This window comes from Branchiostoma lanceolatum, chromosome 3 (assembly GCF_035083965.1).
Source record: "Branchiostoma lanceolatum isolate klBraLanc5 chromosome 3, klBraLanc5.hap2, whole genome shotgun sequence".
NCBI classification, from domain to species: Eukaryota; Metazoa; Chordata; class Leptocardii; order Amphioxiformes; family Branchiostomatidae; genus Branchiostoma; species Branchiostoma lanceolatum.
The window spans coordinates 11,471,888-11,488,656 of NC_089724.1; the positions used below are offsets into that span (position 1 = coordinate 11,471,888).

A 16,769-nucleotide genomic window follows, 5' to 3' on the forward strand; every position below is an offset into this window, starting at 1 on the left:
ACATGTCTCAGGCCTACAATCATGGGCTTAGATTGCGGTTCCCTTAATCTACAAAGACGGCGGCACAATTTGACTCAGGTAGGAACCACAGTTCTTGATAGGCCTTGATAGGAACGACGATGTTAATAGATCATTCAAGACCCCCCTGGGTGCTGGTAAAAACTGACCAAATATGGTAAGGATGGCTGCCACATTTGTGCACATATCACGTCCGTTTGAGTTCAGTATTGACAGTTTGTGGAGAAGAACTTGTATTGTTACTTTATCCCACCGTTGTGCTGTCGGCTAGCCTGGTTATCGAACCCCCCAAAAAACGACTTCTTCGACCGCAAACTTTACCTGAATAAAAAGAAATATGCGGACCTCTTACGCACAAGTGAGCCCCTAAGCCGGTTTTAGGAACGACCGGACACGTCTAGGATATTTTGCAATGGTGTGTGGCTGTACATCCGCCCGTACTTTATTTTATTCCCACGATCGGAAGTGTGAATTAGGACGGGCTTCTCGTTGTTCTCCATGTAGTAATGATAATCATATATTTCCCCTTGATAAAATTATTAAAGGGTTAGGGGGCTGTCACACTTGTGCATCCTAATTCTGAATGAGTTGGTAAGTGTTGTGTATATCAAGGTCTTATGAATTCCGATTGACATTTTTTTTTACTTAGGTAAAGTTTTCGGCCGAAGAAATCTTTTTTTATGTGTGTGTGTTGTTGTTGCTCGATAACCAGGCTGCACAACGGTGGGGCAAAGTTTAAAACACGATTTCTTCGGCCGCAAACTTTACATAAGTAAAAAAAATGTCAATACGGAACTCATACGTACTTGAATATACGCACTCGTGTGACCCCCCCTCCCCCTAAACGTTTTGTCACATGATCGGGGAGCGCCAAAGGAGTGGCCGGGGAGTGCACCCTCTACTGCTGAACTTGAAACTGTCCTCTCAACATTGTCCACGCCATTTACTTTGTTGTGTGTCTTTTTCGCGGTTATATGACCATGACTTCGGCCTTCACCTGAGCAGCTTTGACAGGTGTTGTTCAAACCTTATCTATGTTGATGATCTCATACCGACGTGCCAGCCAGCATGGGTGAACGAACAAGTACAATCTATGTCTAGCTATTCTGGCTTACGATCTACCAACTGCGTGTAAAATTACACCTGGTTAATACAGGGCTGATCCCAAAGTTATGGCTGTCCATGGGAAAGCATGTTAAGATACACTGAAACAAGGCTTTATAAAAGATAAAAGTACTAACCCTAGGGTTGTACAGCTCAAACTCCGAGGAAAGCTAGTAGTTCCAAAGAAACCCTACCTTTGACCCATCCACATGACCCAACACCTCACATCTATCCATACGCCAACTAAAATGGCGAACTAAACAAATTTCAACCAAAATGGGAAAGCTAAGGCCATGCCTGTTCCTTCTAACCCAAAAAGTCTCCAGATTGGGCAACAAATTTCAAGGAAAAGAAAGGTTTTGAAGATTTTAAGTAGGGACACATTCAAATTTTCTGCACTTTACTGCGCAACGCAACTTTGGGGTCAGCCCTAAAGCGCCATGACATAGCTTGACTCTCATGAAAGCACAGGAAACTTCGTCTTGAAATTGAATTACTGGCACACGTCGTTTTTACAATGAGCGTGTCTAAGCCTGTTCCAGGAAAACCGGACACGACCGAATTAAAGCCAAGTCACGTAATTTTGCCAGGGTGTGGGACTGTTCGTCAGCTCTGTACTCTCCTGACGACTGGAAGTGTGGATAAGGATGCCATCATGGGCTTTTCGTAGCTCTCCATGTGGTTATGATGTAGCTCTCCACGGTAATAATGAGTACTGCTGCGTACCTATTAACCAAAATCAGGGAAATCCGTCGTTTTTTTCTTCAGTTATCCACTTTGATAATAAAAAAGGTTGAATACAATGATCACCTGTCCAGCTCCACCTCCGGGATGACGTGTACCAAGGAGGTTGTACATAACGAGCAACTTTAAAGTCACTCCCTCAACATCAATGCCCAGTTTATACATGCATTTTCCAAGCACACTCGGAGCAAACTCAGCCGAAGTCCGACTCAGCGGAGTCGATTTTGGACTATGTGAACAGAAATTTAGGGTACTCAAGTGCCCTTTTTCCGGACTCGACTTGAGTATCCTCGAAACCGAGCTCAAGTCGCCCAGCGGGGGTGTGGGGGTGTGGGGGCGTGGGGGTTTGGGAGGATAATAAGTCGGACTCAAGTCAAGTGTGCTTCCGGTGAGTTATGCAATGCTCAGGTCAGGGGTCATATAAAAATCAGTGAAGGCACTTGGCAACAAATTTTGAAATTTGTCTCTCACTCTTCATGCCATACTTCTTATCTCCATGAAAAAAGACTTTTTCATTGGGATATTGTTTTGCGTGCGTTTGCGTGTGTGTTTGCGTGTGTGTATGTTTATGTCACCGTAACTGAAGAACGTGTAGATGGATTGTAATGGTATTTGGTATGTGGGTAGTTGCTGGGAGGAGAAAGGTCAAGGTCGATTTTGGGCCCCCTGGTATGTGTCACTGGAACTGCAATGGCGTATTTGTAATAATCTTCTAAGGAGAATAACTAAAGAAAGGAACAACAGATTTTCATGTTATTTGGTATGCAGGTAGGTTGGACAGAGATGTGCAAACTGAAGTGCAAGTTATGCAGATTGGGACTGAATTTGCATAAGTAATGAGGAATATCTACACCTCTATTCTAGGCATGTGGTTGGAGGTCACACCTGTCACATCTGTTAGTCTCAAATCTAGGACAAGAATTCCACAGGTCCCAACAGCTGGTAATGAGGAAAATCTATGACCCCATAATAAAACAAATCATATATAAAACCAAATTTCATGGGGATTTTGGGTCTTCAGACTCTTGTTCGGTATCTGTTTCACAACTTAATGATTCAAAGCGAGACCGTACTGCGGTAGTCACACCGCGGGCGCAGCTGGGCGTTCCAAGTCACTTCCCGGCCCTGTGTGTAAGCAGTCCGCACTTGAGTCGGACTTCGGCTGAGTGTGCTCCGAGTGTACTTGGAAATGCGTGTGTAAACCTAGCCTATTAAAGACATCCTCACACTTGGAAGTTGTCCAGGGCGTACGATGTGCGGAACAGCTCATTGATGACCGGTCTCTCTTTCAGAGGTGGATGTAGGTGTTGGTTAACCTACTGGCTTGAATGTGAAATAAAGACAGAATATGCTGTGTCCAATGGCCCTGGGTAGTTTATAAGGTACGTACACATTATACAACCCTGAAGATGAATATTCATTCTGTTATGGTTATACAAGTACGGCAGATAAACGATAACTACACTAAAACATCCAGAAATGAAAAAAAATGCTATGATATAATTTCGCTCATTGACCATGCAATTGTAGTCCTATTTTGCATAATTTGAATTCATTTATTTATCTATTGGTTTGGTTAGAACACGTGGTTACATGTACAGCCAAGGTTGGCCATTTGCATTTCATCGTGTATATCTCTGTCCAAGCTAGCTACGTAACGTTACATATCCAAAATCATGAAAATTCGTCATTCCTTTCTTCAATTATCCTCGTTGAAATATTTCTTTAAAACTCCCCTACATGTAGTCCTAGAACAAGCTGCCAGCTTATAGGGGTACAAACTTATGCCAATTCTTCCCAAGCACAAGAACTATCTACCATCCAAATATCGCGAACATAGCTTGTCCAGAACACGAGATATCTAAACTGGAGGTTCAATTTTTTTCACAGCCTACCAACATATCAAATATGAAACTAATCTATCTAGCCTTTCTTAAGTTATCTTGGTGACGAACAGACACACACACAGACACACAAACACTGCCTACAATATAACCTCCGTTTTGCATGGAGGTAATCACAGATATTTCAACCGATGAAACTGAAGAAAAGGGTACGTCAATTCTAACGTATAAGGGTGTGTTACTCAACCCTTTCTACAATCTGCGGGGTACGTCTTAGTTGATTCTGATGTATATGTACATTTTGCAGGGGCTTCGTTCTACGTGCTGTTCTTTTATCACACAATGGCGACAATGCATGTCGTTCGTAGTTTATCCTCGGACCTTTTCACAACCGCTTGAGCGTGAGTCCTCCTGACATCCTCCGTGCGTAAGAGTCTAAAACAAACTTCACATGGGCCAACGGTTCTATAAATAAGGCTCGGGTGTAGAGCATTCTCTTCGTGGTTTGTGCACCTGTCAACGACGATTGGAGCTGACGTCACGCCTGGATAGGCAGGTAGTACTGACGTCACTGCACAACCAATAATAGCTGCGACAAACGACTGAGCAAACACTTCACCACGCCTTAAACCTGCCACAGGACGTCTTAAGATGAGCAAGACGGGTAGCCTCTTACAGGGGTGACCCTTGTCGGTGATGACGGACGGAGAGAACAAACAGTTCTCCTCGCTGTGATCTAACATTTTGAACTCTGAGCCTCTCTCTGCAAAAAGGTTGAGCCGAACTTTCACAACAAGATATGCTAATGACGAGACACAAATCCCCGTAGCACCTGTCCCGTGAGTCTACTGCATAAAATGATTAAGCCTCCCCTGTTCCCTGAGGTTTCTAGCCTGGTAGCCATCCCTATTGTAACTCCCGAGTCTCTTTCATCCTATTCTCTATACCCGGGTTGGACGAAAGAGACTCGGCAGCTATAATATGGACGGATACCAGGCTAGGGGTTTTCTACTAACAGACCCCCACCCACGACTTGTAAATGAGCTCGTGGTTACGACGGCGTACAGGCATGCATGTACGCCGTCGCAACCACGAGCTTTTCCTTACATATAAGTTAATTTAAGCGATGCTCGCGAGCCTGTAGGGTTAGAATCTTACATATCATGTTGACAAACTGGATTAGTGCCTAACCATCCAAACGCACTTCCGGTCACGCAACATTTAGATCTTACAATACCTTGAAGTTATGGCCTTAAACTTTTTTGTTGATGCCTATGTGAGATCAGTCACCCTTAAATCCTTCTTTGTGTGCGTTTAACGCTCTCCGGAACATTGACCTTCCTTAATAAGCAGAGATATACGTCATAATTTTCATTACTGACATGTAATACTAATGTTGATTAATGGACTAGTGCTCATTATATTACAACGTTTTTATAATTCAATCAGGTAATCATTGAAGATATAGCTGTATACAAACGCACATCCACTGGACACAAGATTCGGGTTGTAAGATTTATGACGTGTTCGTGTCTTCCTGACTTTTCACCGTGCAAACTTACCTCTAACTCAGACAGTTAATTCTGACGTGTTGGCAAACATTTTGTCCCTCCCTTAGTTAGGAATGTTCCCTAAAGCAATAACACATCCAAGAAACAGGTGTCATTTGCTAACAGTCAACATTGCTATGGTTACAAAATCAACCAAATTTTGTTAATTACTCTTAAGATAATGACAAAGAAACGAACACTTTATAACCTTGTAACTGCATAGTGGCTGACCCCATTTTTGAATCGGAGTGTACGTGCCACGACTACATGATAGATGCAGGTGACATTCCTACAGATCAAGTTCATACTCCAAGACTCAAGTTCAATTGTCCAAAGCGACTACCGAGAATCAGTATATGCCAATGTTAAACAAACATCCACGAAAACACTGGAAGAATGATATTCTGTATGATGCAAATATTTACTATCATCACCCTACTTTTAAGATTTGAGTGAGTAATAGATAAGGTGTACAACATGTGTGTGGGGTGCACTCATGAGGTTCTCAGAATATTCCCTTTTTGAAATGTAGCTGCTCCCTGGCGCTGACTCAGTGGCCCGGTTTACACACGCGTTTTAAACCAAGTCAGTCTAAAGTGAACAATACAATGCGTTATCGATGGTTTCAAACGTTCCAGACTTGTCCTGCGTTTTTAGACGCCTAACCATGTTTGTACCGAACGCGTGCTTCATTTGGGGTCACCTGCGGTCATTTGCTAGCCTGAGTACCAGCCTCCGTAGTGACCGTCACTACGGAGGCTGGTACTCAGGCTAGTCATTTGCAGGTTTCCACTGTAAACGAGCGACGACATGCATGTGTGAAGTACAGTCAAACCTGTATTAGCGGTCACCTTTGCATAGCGGCCACCTGTCAATAGCGGTCATTTTTTGTCGGTCCCTTGGATTTTTCCCATTGACATAAGCATTATAAGAATTAGGCTATAGCGGCCACCTGTCCAACGCGGTCGCGGCCAGACTTTTTCACAAATCATAAATCGTTTTCTGGACATTTACATATGCTTTAATACGAGAATAATGCCTGGTATAGTGTAGCACCTGCTGAACTGGACTATCACTTGGACCAACCCGGCCCAGAAGTTGTCAAAATCCCATGCCTTCTCAGTGCTACAAAAACAAGAGTTCCGCGACCTCATATTTCCATGTACTATTCTGTTTATGCAAATGACTTATACGTTTACATAATATATGCTTGGTCATGAACACCTTTAACCAACTTAAACATGTCGCAATATTGACAGACCTATCATCTACCATTTAGATGAATTATGGCGCTTTAGTATCAATTATGCAAATTATGTATTCATTTGTATAATTGTTATCTATTGATGTTCTACTTACCATAAACTACATATGTTACATGTATTTGAGTCATATTATGGAAAACACTACAAATATAGATTTAACTCATTAATTATGCAAATTAAGTCCCAATTAGCATAATTTGCACTTCATTAAGTACATCTCAAACTACCTTCATACTTAATACCATGGAAAACCTTCGTTCCTTTGTTCAGTTATTCTCCTTAGAAGATTTTCACAATACCGACCCTGCAGTTCCAGAGCAAGCTGCAAGGAGGCCCAAACCTACACCACCTCTTTATTACATCACAAGCTTTCAGCCACCCGAAAATCAAGACCATAGCACGCCCAGGTCAAAAGACACAGAAACGGAAGTTCTGCTGCAGTACCAAGGTCACATACCAGGGGGCCCAAAATCAACCTTGAACTTCGGCTTCACAACACCTATCCACATACCAAATATCATCGTAATCTATCAAGAGGTTCTTGAGTTCTGCTGACTACAGTAGTGCGGAAACACAAACAGACAGACAGACGGACAGACAGACAAACAGACAAACAGACAGACACATCCACAGACACACCCAAAACTATATATATCTCCATTTTCATGGAGATAATAAGAAATTAACCCAAACGTGTTCATTGACTTTGATAGCAAAGACTGATCATCCATGGTAGACATTTTAATTCAGTCAAACTCCGTGAACACTTAAAAGTGTAAAATGCACATGTTTAACCGTCAATGCCTTGAGCAGACAAGGAAGTGGGTGACTGTGATATCGATCCGTGCATGCGGACAATTTGTCATTTCCCTCTGTCTTCTAAATCTGGCCGCTCCACCCTTGTCTTCACTCATGGGGAGCCAACCAGATCACAGTAAAAATGTAAAAACAAATACGTCACCTTTTCCCTGGAAATAGTTGCCTGGGGAGCTTTCATGTCTGGTCAAGCGATGTGCAGGTAGTACAGACATAGTACATAGGAGAGAACATACATTGCAAAGCATTTAACTCACTATAGTCTATACATTTTGTCGATGTGTACTGATTTTATACGAAAACACTTTTATCAACGGAACAATAATTCATCGTGATAGAAAAGTAATGTAACTCTTCCAATGTGAGGGCGCGCGGGTAACGTCAAAGGTATGAGCAAAGGAAAGTGCGTATGGCCATTTTTACTTCCTGAAAGTCACCTAGCACGATACATGCGAATTTCAACACACTCAAAGTTTACATGTTTTCTGACCTATATTTCTCTGTATTTCTGTAATACGATATAGTTAGATCATGCACTCATCGCATGTACAATAGACCTTGATTTGATTTGCATCATTGCATGATCCTATGTAGTAAGGATCGTGAGAGCCTGCGTTCTGTGTGGGATTCATAACGGATCTGTCCTCCCTCTTTCCCACCTGTACACACCTGCCTCAGATGCGCTCGACATGTCCGATAGTCCAGACTAATCCGTGACATTGGTAACCTTTGCACGTTCTGCTGAACCGGCCGGAATTCAAGGCTACCTAGTACCTGTACATCACCTGTGCACATCGGGGCAGTCACCCGTGTCCGCAGTGTGCGAGGTGGGGCGGGGCGCAAACTCTCGTCGCTTTCTTCCTCGTTAGCACACAGACAAGCAAAACATTGTTAGACTGGGGAGCGAGACAGAAGTTAAGTTTTTCTTCAAAACATGTTTTCCCCACACAGACAACATGACTACAAGCACTGCTCTAATAAGTACGCTTTGCGCGTGTGTCAGTGTCATCGTTTCTGAAGAGTTAACATGGATCAGCATTGTTGATTATTGGAGTATGATCACTACACATCAACGTTTCGGGTTTAATTTATACATGTAAACTTTTACTTCCGAATTCGAACGTTTGAAAGCTTTTACTACATACAAAGGCCGAATTGCAAGATCTGAATTCTTGCTGTAACGGCAATATGATCTCTCTCATGTCGTAAATTAACCATTAATTGATTTTTTATCGACGTGATTCAAATCGTCGTAAGGTGTTCGTTTCCTCCTCACACTGACAGATGACGGAAACGAAGAGATTTTGTTTTGCTACGCTTCAGGAATCTTCTGCGGCTTTCCCGCCATTCCTTTCCTTGTCAGGTTGCTCGGTAAACAGTCATTACTAAAATGCTGCGGTGCGAGGTGGGAGGCACGCAGTAAGGCCCAACCTTCCCTACGTCCGGCCGAACCCCACATTTCCAGGGAGATATTAGCATACCGTCCAAGCGTGCGGCGCTTTACTTAAAACGGGACGTTCGGTGGGGAAAGGTCCACTCGAGAAAACATGGCGATACGTCGCGCCGCGGCGCTCTCAACTCTGCTGATCTTCGCCGCAGTCCTGTCAACTGGTAAGACTAATTTTCACCTTTCTGAGCTTTTTTTATTATTTCTGCAAGGATACCCTTTTCATTTGAAATAGCCATATGTTTTACAGCGGTGGCAGGTGGATATTTCTTAGTGACAACTTTTGGGTCGCTAATGATAAAACGTTGGCATTCTAGAGTCTTTGGACTTAGAGCTCCAAACATGCACCTGTATACCTGTTGACGACTCAGTCTCTTCCTGAAGACGATTTGGAAAAAGTTTAAGTAGTTCAAGTTATGAGACTTTCTTCAGGGGGAACAGGTGTCAAATGTTGGTGTCGGGCCAGCTGCGGGTGGAGTTTTAGCTGTGTGATAATTGCCTTGATGAAGTTTTCACCTCAGAAGTAGAGTCTAGTTTAGTTTTAGTGTCGACATGTGTACAAAGTGTGAGCCTGGGCGGGAGTACTTACTAGCGGAGCGGGAAGGACCGCGCTGGGCCGTGTCTTGTTTGCCGTCGCGCCTGGCTGTGCGTTTCACCTGTCGAACTCAGGCGCCAACTTTTTTCCGCATGACCATGTAGTACGAGCGAACAGCGGGCAGAAATCTGGAACACGTTGGACAGATTACCCAGGGGTAGTCCGCTGTACAATTGTACGCAGTACAATAGCAGACATATTTGTTCCACTTAGTCTTCTTTTGTAAAAGTTTTGACTGCGCTTTGAGGCAGCAGGTTCGAGTGCGCTCTTTCAATGTAAAAGCTTTGCCCAGCACAATAGTCACGTAATAGAGTCAGTATAACCCACAGCGCCCTCCAGTTATCGCAGTGGCTGAGCTCTAGTCACAGATAGCGGAGATGTTATCATGGCTCTCATGTTGTCATACAGAGTCGTTTATCTAGAAATCATCAACGGGGCCCAAAATTTTCATTTCGTTCGTGTTCTGTCATGAAGCGTTCTGATTTCGTACACTGGACAGTTGGAGGGTTGTCACTTGTAGGAAGGTTTTCTATTCGCAATGGAGATTTATGTTCATGAGCTTTATCGACAGAAAAATGAGCATTTATTGAAAGCTGTCTGTAATGTAACAAGCATTTTGAACATGTGTGAAGTAAGAAGGCGTTCCGGCCTGAATTCAAGCGGCCGTAAACACAACGTCGTGACTAGCTATAGATAGCCATCGGGCACAAGGCAACAAGACTCATCGCCCATGCCGAGTTGTCACTCGCCGGAGGCCGTCGAAAGTTCATGTTTCCAAGTCATCTTCAAAAGACAATTACACAAGAGTTAGAACCACGGCTTATCAGCTAAAGTTAAAGTTAAAGTGACCCGGGCGTGTTGAAAAGACGCATAGGGGTGGCGCCCATCTCCATTTCTATAGCCCTTGGGCCACAAACATTTGTGCAAGGCACTACAGCAGGGGGCTGGTCCGCTGGTAGTGATGTGTGTTTAAATTCCATATGTCTTTCCCAAATGCTGAGTGCTAAGCAGAGAAAGCAGTATGTACCATTTTTAAAGTCTTTGGTATGACCCGGCCGGGGTTCGAACTCACGACCTACCGTGTGCAAGGCGAGCACTCTACCAACTAGGCCATTGCACCATTCCGGAGGCCGTCGGAAGTTCATGTTCCAAGTCACCTTCAAAATACAATGTACACAAGAGTTAGAACCACGGCTTATCAGTTGTAGAATAACAAACAAATGCCACGAAGTACGCGGAACAATTATGAAAACTTTACAGGGGAACAGGTGTCTGAGATGGGACGCATATTTGCATGGCCGGAATACATTTTCTCCCTCGGCGACTGACTGAGCTTTGTGAGACTTATCTGTCGGATTGGCGGGCCGAACTGGTCACAAACTCGATTATATTGATTTAATTCGATTAGAGAGGAAACCAATGGTGATTTGTTGTAGAGCTGTCGGAGTCGTGCCTTGGCCTACTGACAGTTCATGATTTGATTTGTCCCGTGGGAAGTGAGGCACGGCGTATGTCGGGATGACGGGTCCTGCCAGTGGACAAGGGGACAAGGGACGGGGGAGGGTAAGAAGAAACGGGAGGGGAAGAATGGAAGGGTAGAGAATGAAAAGGAAAGAAAGATGATAGGACATGGAGGGGAATGAGAGGCGATACCCGACAGATCATGGTTCTAACATGTTATTCGGTTGTGTTGTCTTGTTCAGAGGGGGAAAAAACGACAGGCTTCTTAATAGTTATTGTCTGAAATGTTTTGTCCCGACAAGGAAGTAATTTGCCGGTGCCATTTCTAAAGTTGAAAGTATAATGCTGACGCGATAGAGTTGAGTTAATGAGTAAACGGCCATTTGAAAAGGTGAGCATATCAAGTAGCTAACGACTTTGTCCCATAAAACTTCAGTACGGAGAAAAATCAGGAGTGTGGGAGGACGCTGGCGTCATAGCATCCCGTGGTGCTGTTAGCGCACACATTTCCCGGTGTTACAGTAACAGCTATACAGACAGGTGTGGCAGTCTGTGTCGGGTTACCTTAGAAGGACTGATCAGTTGTTGTGATAAATGGTACTTAGAACAACACAGCCTACAGCTGTTTCACCACTTGTTAGATTGCCAAACTTCCCACGGTCCTGGCTTCTGGCACAAGACTGGAACCTTCCATCCAGGAAACTCTAGATCTGTTCGGTACCAGGAAACTCTGTTCAGTACCTCGTCACTGTCATCTCTACAGCTGTTCCTCCACTTGTTAGATTGCGAATTAACTCCCCACGGTCCTGGCACGAGACTGGAACCTTCTAGGAAACTCTGTTCGGTACTCTGTCACTGTGTCACTGTCATGATGACAGGTGCATTTACATGATGACAGGTGCATTTATAACGGCCCTCTCACGCAGCAGGAAAATCAATCATCCGACAAGTCTGCCAGCTCTAAATGAAATTTTCGGCAGTAATACACCCGGTGTTCTCTCGATCATCGGTCGACGTTCGCAAATCAGTGGGTCCCATTCTATGTGATAGGGTAGATTTTCAGGCAAAAAATATGCGCGACTCACGGGCGATTTGAGCTCCGGCGACTTTATAGCGCGCGATCAACAAGTACGGCCGAAGCTCGTAACATGGGCATAATGAAGCATATTGAATTCGGACCAAAAATCTTAAGCAACCACGGACCAAGGGACGATTACATCATCTTTCCGTATACATAGCATCCCATTCCAACCCACGCCACCTGCAAATATGTGGCGAAGCTTTCAATCGAGATGGCTCGATTATTCAGTGTTCTCTCGCCCGTGCACTTAGTCGTGGCTCACTTTCACCAAGTTGAACACCCACAAGTCAGCAGCGCTAATTAACAGGATTACAGCGCACTCAGTCCAATCAAAGCCTTAAAGTCAATACTTAGAATTCAGCGTTTAGAGTTTCCTGGTGACCACCGCCTCACCTATGTCATCATGGGAAAGAGTTTCTTCCCTGTAACATATACACGGGAGGATGTGGCTGTTGGTGTAGGAACACTGAGCCAGGATGTCTTTACAATGACATAACCACAGCCCAGCAAAAATGCGCAGTCATGTTTTCAACTTCCTGTGCCCTTCTATGGCTGATTTTTCAATAAACATATTGACGCACTTTAATTTACCACGGCTGTTGTGCGTTTATTTGCCTCTTCTCGCCCGGCCACTTAATTTGTTCGATCCGTTCCGCAGCAAGGCACATCGAACAACCGTCAGGCAAAAGTTGGGCGAACGTTTGTCTGCGTCCGGGGCAAACTTTTATCCCCTCCTCTACATCTCAGCATCTTAGAAAACCACAAAAGTGTTTTCTATTGTATATTACACTTCAGGGGACGGAAAAAGATCTTTCAAAAAAAATACATTACTTGTCCGCTGTTCTGGTACAACAAAACCCCGGGCAAATTGATGTGCGCAATGGAAATCTGGCACATATGACACATGTACAGACTGCGCTAGCTACGCATAGTATGCTATTGAATTCGCCCAACCTCTTCCACAAATATCTCCTCCAAAAATACCGTTTTAATTTCCATTTGGACCAACGTGGTTGTATTCAACGATATAAGAATAAAGGATGTGGCCGTGGGCTCTTTTATGCATAGTTCAGTTTAGACGTAGATTTGACCAAGGACATGACTAGGTCCTTTTACACGTACCGGAAAAGGCTGACAACCTCTTCCGCCAACGCTTTTGAAAAGACATTGAAAATGTAACACTAAAGCCACCTATGAAAAAGAAACTGTGTGTGGACAGACCAAGCCGCATTACGTGGCAGCTCGCTATAGCTCATGGGTGAGCGATTTAACAAATCTACTCTTAACCTAGGATCAGAAGAAGCTCGGTGTAATCAGGGACTGGGAACAAATGTTTATTTGTAAACTTATTGAAGAACTGGGTTGGGTCAGACGCGAAACCAAACATCGGGGACGGTAATAGACCAGTGACGTACGACATATCATCGAAATGCAACTATAAAGTTGGTCCACACGTCAGCATGGTAAACAACGTGAAAGACGGGAGCAATGAGCTGTTACCGCCCCATGGTCAGGGCAGCTGCGTAGACGTCTATTTGGCCACACCGCGATCGCGACGTTTTCATCAATACTAGAGTCATCTAATTCAGCATATTATACCTTTCGAGTTTTAGATTAAGAAAACAACTTGTTTTTTTTTATGAGATGTATTTGCGCATTTCACAACATATGCACCGCTTTTATATATGAGGGGCGTACTTTTTTGCTCCGTGTTTCTATATTCACGGTCTTGAGAAACAAGGTAAACGGTCATAATAGTGGTAACATGTACACTGTAGCCGTGCTAAACTTTCATAACGACGGAGTGATCTTGACACAAATGAGCAAATGATGGAAGAAATGTAAGATTATTGTAACAAAGCCGAGGCGAAAAACTCTCTTAAATCTAAGACATTTTCTGTCCTAAAAAATGTTGATGTCGATGTGTAGTTGGTGGGGTTTGGGGGCGAAAAGCGTGTTGCTTCGCCAAATCTCGACCGTGCCCTTTCCTTGCAGTGATCCCTTGACTCCAGTGGTGTTATGCTATGTCAGCATTTGGGGAAAAGGACGCCTTTTGTGTGCGTGTCGGTAGATCGCTCGTCGTGTGTCGGCTGTGAGGGCCCCACGTGTGCTGCGGCAGTCCTACTCCCTGGTCCCGCTGTCCTGGTCTCTACCAGACTAACTACGCTGGCTATAGGGATAATGATTGGGGAGTTTGGCCACCATAGGGTCCATTGGCCGGCGCAAAAGGGGGAAATGTTATAAGCTTCCCGCGGACTGACTCTCCTAGCCAAATTCTACGATCCATACTCGACCTCCCGTAGAAAGGCCTGGTGGAGTCTACCGCTGTCCGATATCAACTACCTCTTCAAAAACGCACCTGTAGAATGATTCATGAGCAAATCTCCTTCCTTGATACACCTGCTACAAGATGTGCCTTGTGCGAACTGTACCTTTTCTGCAGTACTCTCTAAACATAGACACCAAAATGTGAATCCCGACCTGACATGCATCGACGGTTTTGGTCCATGTTAATGATTAGGACACGTTTGATTTCTAAGTCGGTTTATGACATCTTCGGTGGTCATTTGGCAGTTGGCACACATTTACGGTCTCTCGGTAGCGTGTGTTTTTTTAGCCACTTCAGCCCTCTATTGTTCCAACTCTGCCTATTAGCACTACAACGATACTGAACAAATAAGACGACTGCGGACAAGGACCTTTCTGTTAGTTACGGATGGTTAACATTGACGCACTGGGCTTCTTGACGGTTTCTATGGTTATCCCCAGTCTTCATTGAGAGTTACGGTAGCGTTTCGCCCAACTTGGTGCTTCCTGCAGCACAGGAATTTGACCTCTCCCCGCGGCAGGAGCGGGAGCTGTGTTTTGAAAATCAGTGCACGGCCGTAGCTGTGTCGAGACACGGTTTAGTGTTTTTTGTGAGCACGAGGTGTGTGTTTAGATGTGGCACGGACGGTTCGTGTCTATGGGACAAGACGGTCGGTAGTTATGTACTTACGCTAAGGTGCGTTAGCACACGTACACGTCATGGGGGAAGTTGAAAAAGTTTCACATCTCCCAACTTCAGTTGCCTGAACGAACAACTGTAGTGAGGGAATACAATTGAGCAATGTCGTAATATCGAAAAGAATCTAACGTTACTGTAAGTTGTTATTTTTAGGGCCGCCAACTCTTAATAGTGTTGGGTATGGCGAGTTACATTGTAAACAAGCTTGGCTCTCTGACACGTAAACACATTGTAAGGCCGGCTGGACATGTTTTGTACATGCTTTTACTTCGTGAATAACCGCAGTTCCAAGAAAAAGTCTTATCAACAAAACCTTACACCTTACACAGAACGCAGGGAATGTTCTAAGCTGAGGTTTGATTACCTAACATCGCTGTTGTCGACAACAGTCTCGCATCACGCAAGTTCGTTTCTGACCAACAGGTGGTGTATCACATTACAGACTCATCTGTGCGGAAGGAAATTCTAGGCCCTGCTATTGGCTGTGTTGTCACTAACTGCGTTGTTAAATCTTATGTTCTTGTTTTAGCGACTTACACATTTTCCTGTGTTCTGATAACATCGACTGTGCTGTCACTGTGTTGATAAATTTAATGTCCTTGTTTTAGCGACTTATGCATTTTCCTGTGTCCTGATAACATTGACTGTGTTGTCAGTAGCTGTGTTGTTAAATCTAATACCCGTGTTCTAGTGACTTCGGTATTTTCCTGTGTCCTGATAACATTGACTGTGTTGTCACTAACTGCGTTGTTAAATTTATTGTCCTTGTTTTAGCGACTTTAGTATTTTCTTGGGTCCTGATAACATTGACTATGTTGTCACAAACCGTGTTGGTAGTAAATTCGTTGTCCGTTATAGTGAACCTTAGCTGCCAGTCTACTCATAAACAGCGCTATCATGAGACGGACATCCTGAAAGGGTTCAGTTGTAAAGTAGACTTTTTGAAATTTCTTCTTTCGAGTTATACCCATTTTCTCTTCACGCTACACGTGTGGTCTTGCAGCAGCCTAATTCCATAGTTTCCCGTCAACATTTCATCACCACCTCACGTCATTCGTTTTTTGTATATGAACCTCACCGAACCTTGTCCTGAACGTCGCTGGGCAGTGTTGTTCATTCTACTAAACCCAAACTCGCCACAAACGTTTTGTGTTCAGTACGACTAGCTTTTTCACGGTTCATATAGCTCCGCACTCCTGGCACGTAACTGTTACCAGCTTGATAAGAAAACAATCGCCATGAAGATGGGCGACAAGCCGTGACACATACCCATATAGTCAGGAGTAAAGAACGTGGAAGAGGTCCCGGTAGACTGTGTTGGAATTCTGAACTTGTCTTCCTCGTTCTTTACTCCTTACGTTAGAGAAACTTTTTTTCATTTGATCTCACAACATGCAAAATACCAGGGCATGTTGTCTGTAAGCGTGTAGAGCAAGGCCAACCGTTGTTCTGTTCCAAGAAAAGTAACCCGAGTGCTTTTTCTGGTGCTCATCCAACACGGTTTCTTCCTAGCCTCCTTAGCAGTCTGACTTTTTTTCTGATGACGTATCAGTTCCATTGCGCTCGGATTCTATTGCATTGATACGGCAGCGGAAAAACGTCAGACTCGAAGAGACTGCTATCAAAGGAGGCTACGAAAAGAAACCATGTATATAAATAAACCGTGGTGGGAGGCCTGACTTTCTGTCACCTAGCCTGATTATTTCTAATCTTAAGCCCCCCTCTCATTGTTACCCTTGACTAGTTTATATATGGGAACATCGTTCAAAACGTACAAGTATGACCAAAGAGACAGCAAAACACACAAAGCTTTAAAAGATTCGGTTTTTTTTTCGAT

At 44.0% G+C, this 16,769-nt stretch overlaps 2 protein-coding genes across 5 annotated transcripts in view; one reads left to right on the forward strand and one right to left on the reverse strand.

Moving 5' to 3' along the window:
* The window catches only part of LOC136430256 (uncharacterized), a 37,243-nt gene that overhangs the window by 13,061 nt on the left and 7,413 nt on the right, over positions 1-16,769 (reverse strand). The window contains exon 1 of one of the 3 annotated variants that reach the window (XM_066420701.1): positions 1,260-1,313. The exons of the other annotated variants lie outside the window; for them this stretch is intronic. The gene's annotated coding sequence lies outside the window, so the exon portion shown is untranslated. Of the gene's footprint in view, positions 1-1,259; positions 1,314-16,769 lie in introns of those variants that run through there. 3 annotated transcript variants of the gene reach the window in all.
* LOC136430255 (mucin-2-like) overlaps positions 8,742-16,769 on the forward strand; it is a 51,064-nt gene continuing 43,036 nt past the window's right edge. For both annotated transcript variants that reach the window (XM_066420695.1, XM_066420697.1), the window contains exon 1: positions 8,742-8,952. In XM_066420695.1, coding sequence (XP_066276792.1) covers positions 8,889-8,952 — 64 coding nt within the window. In that variant the 5' untranslated portion in view covers positions 8,742-8,888. The remainder of the gene's footprint in view (positions 8,953-16,769) is intronic.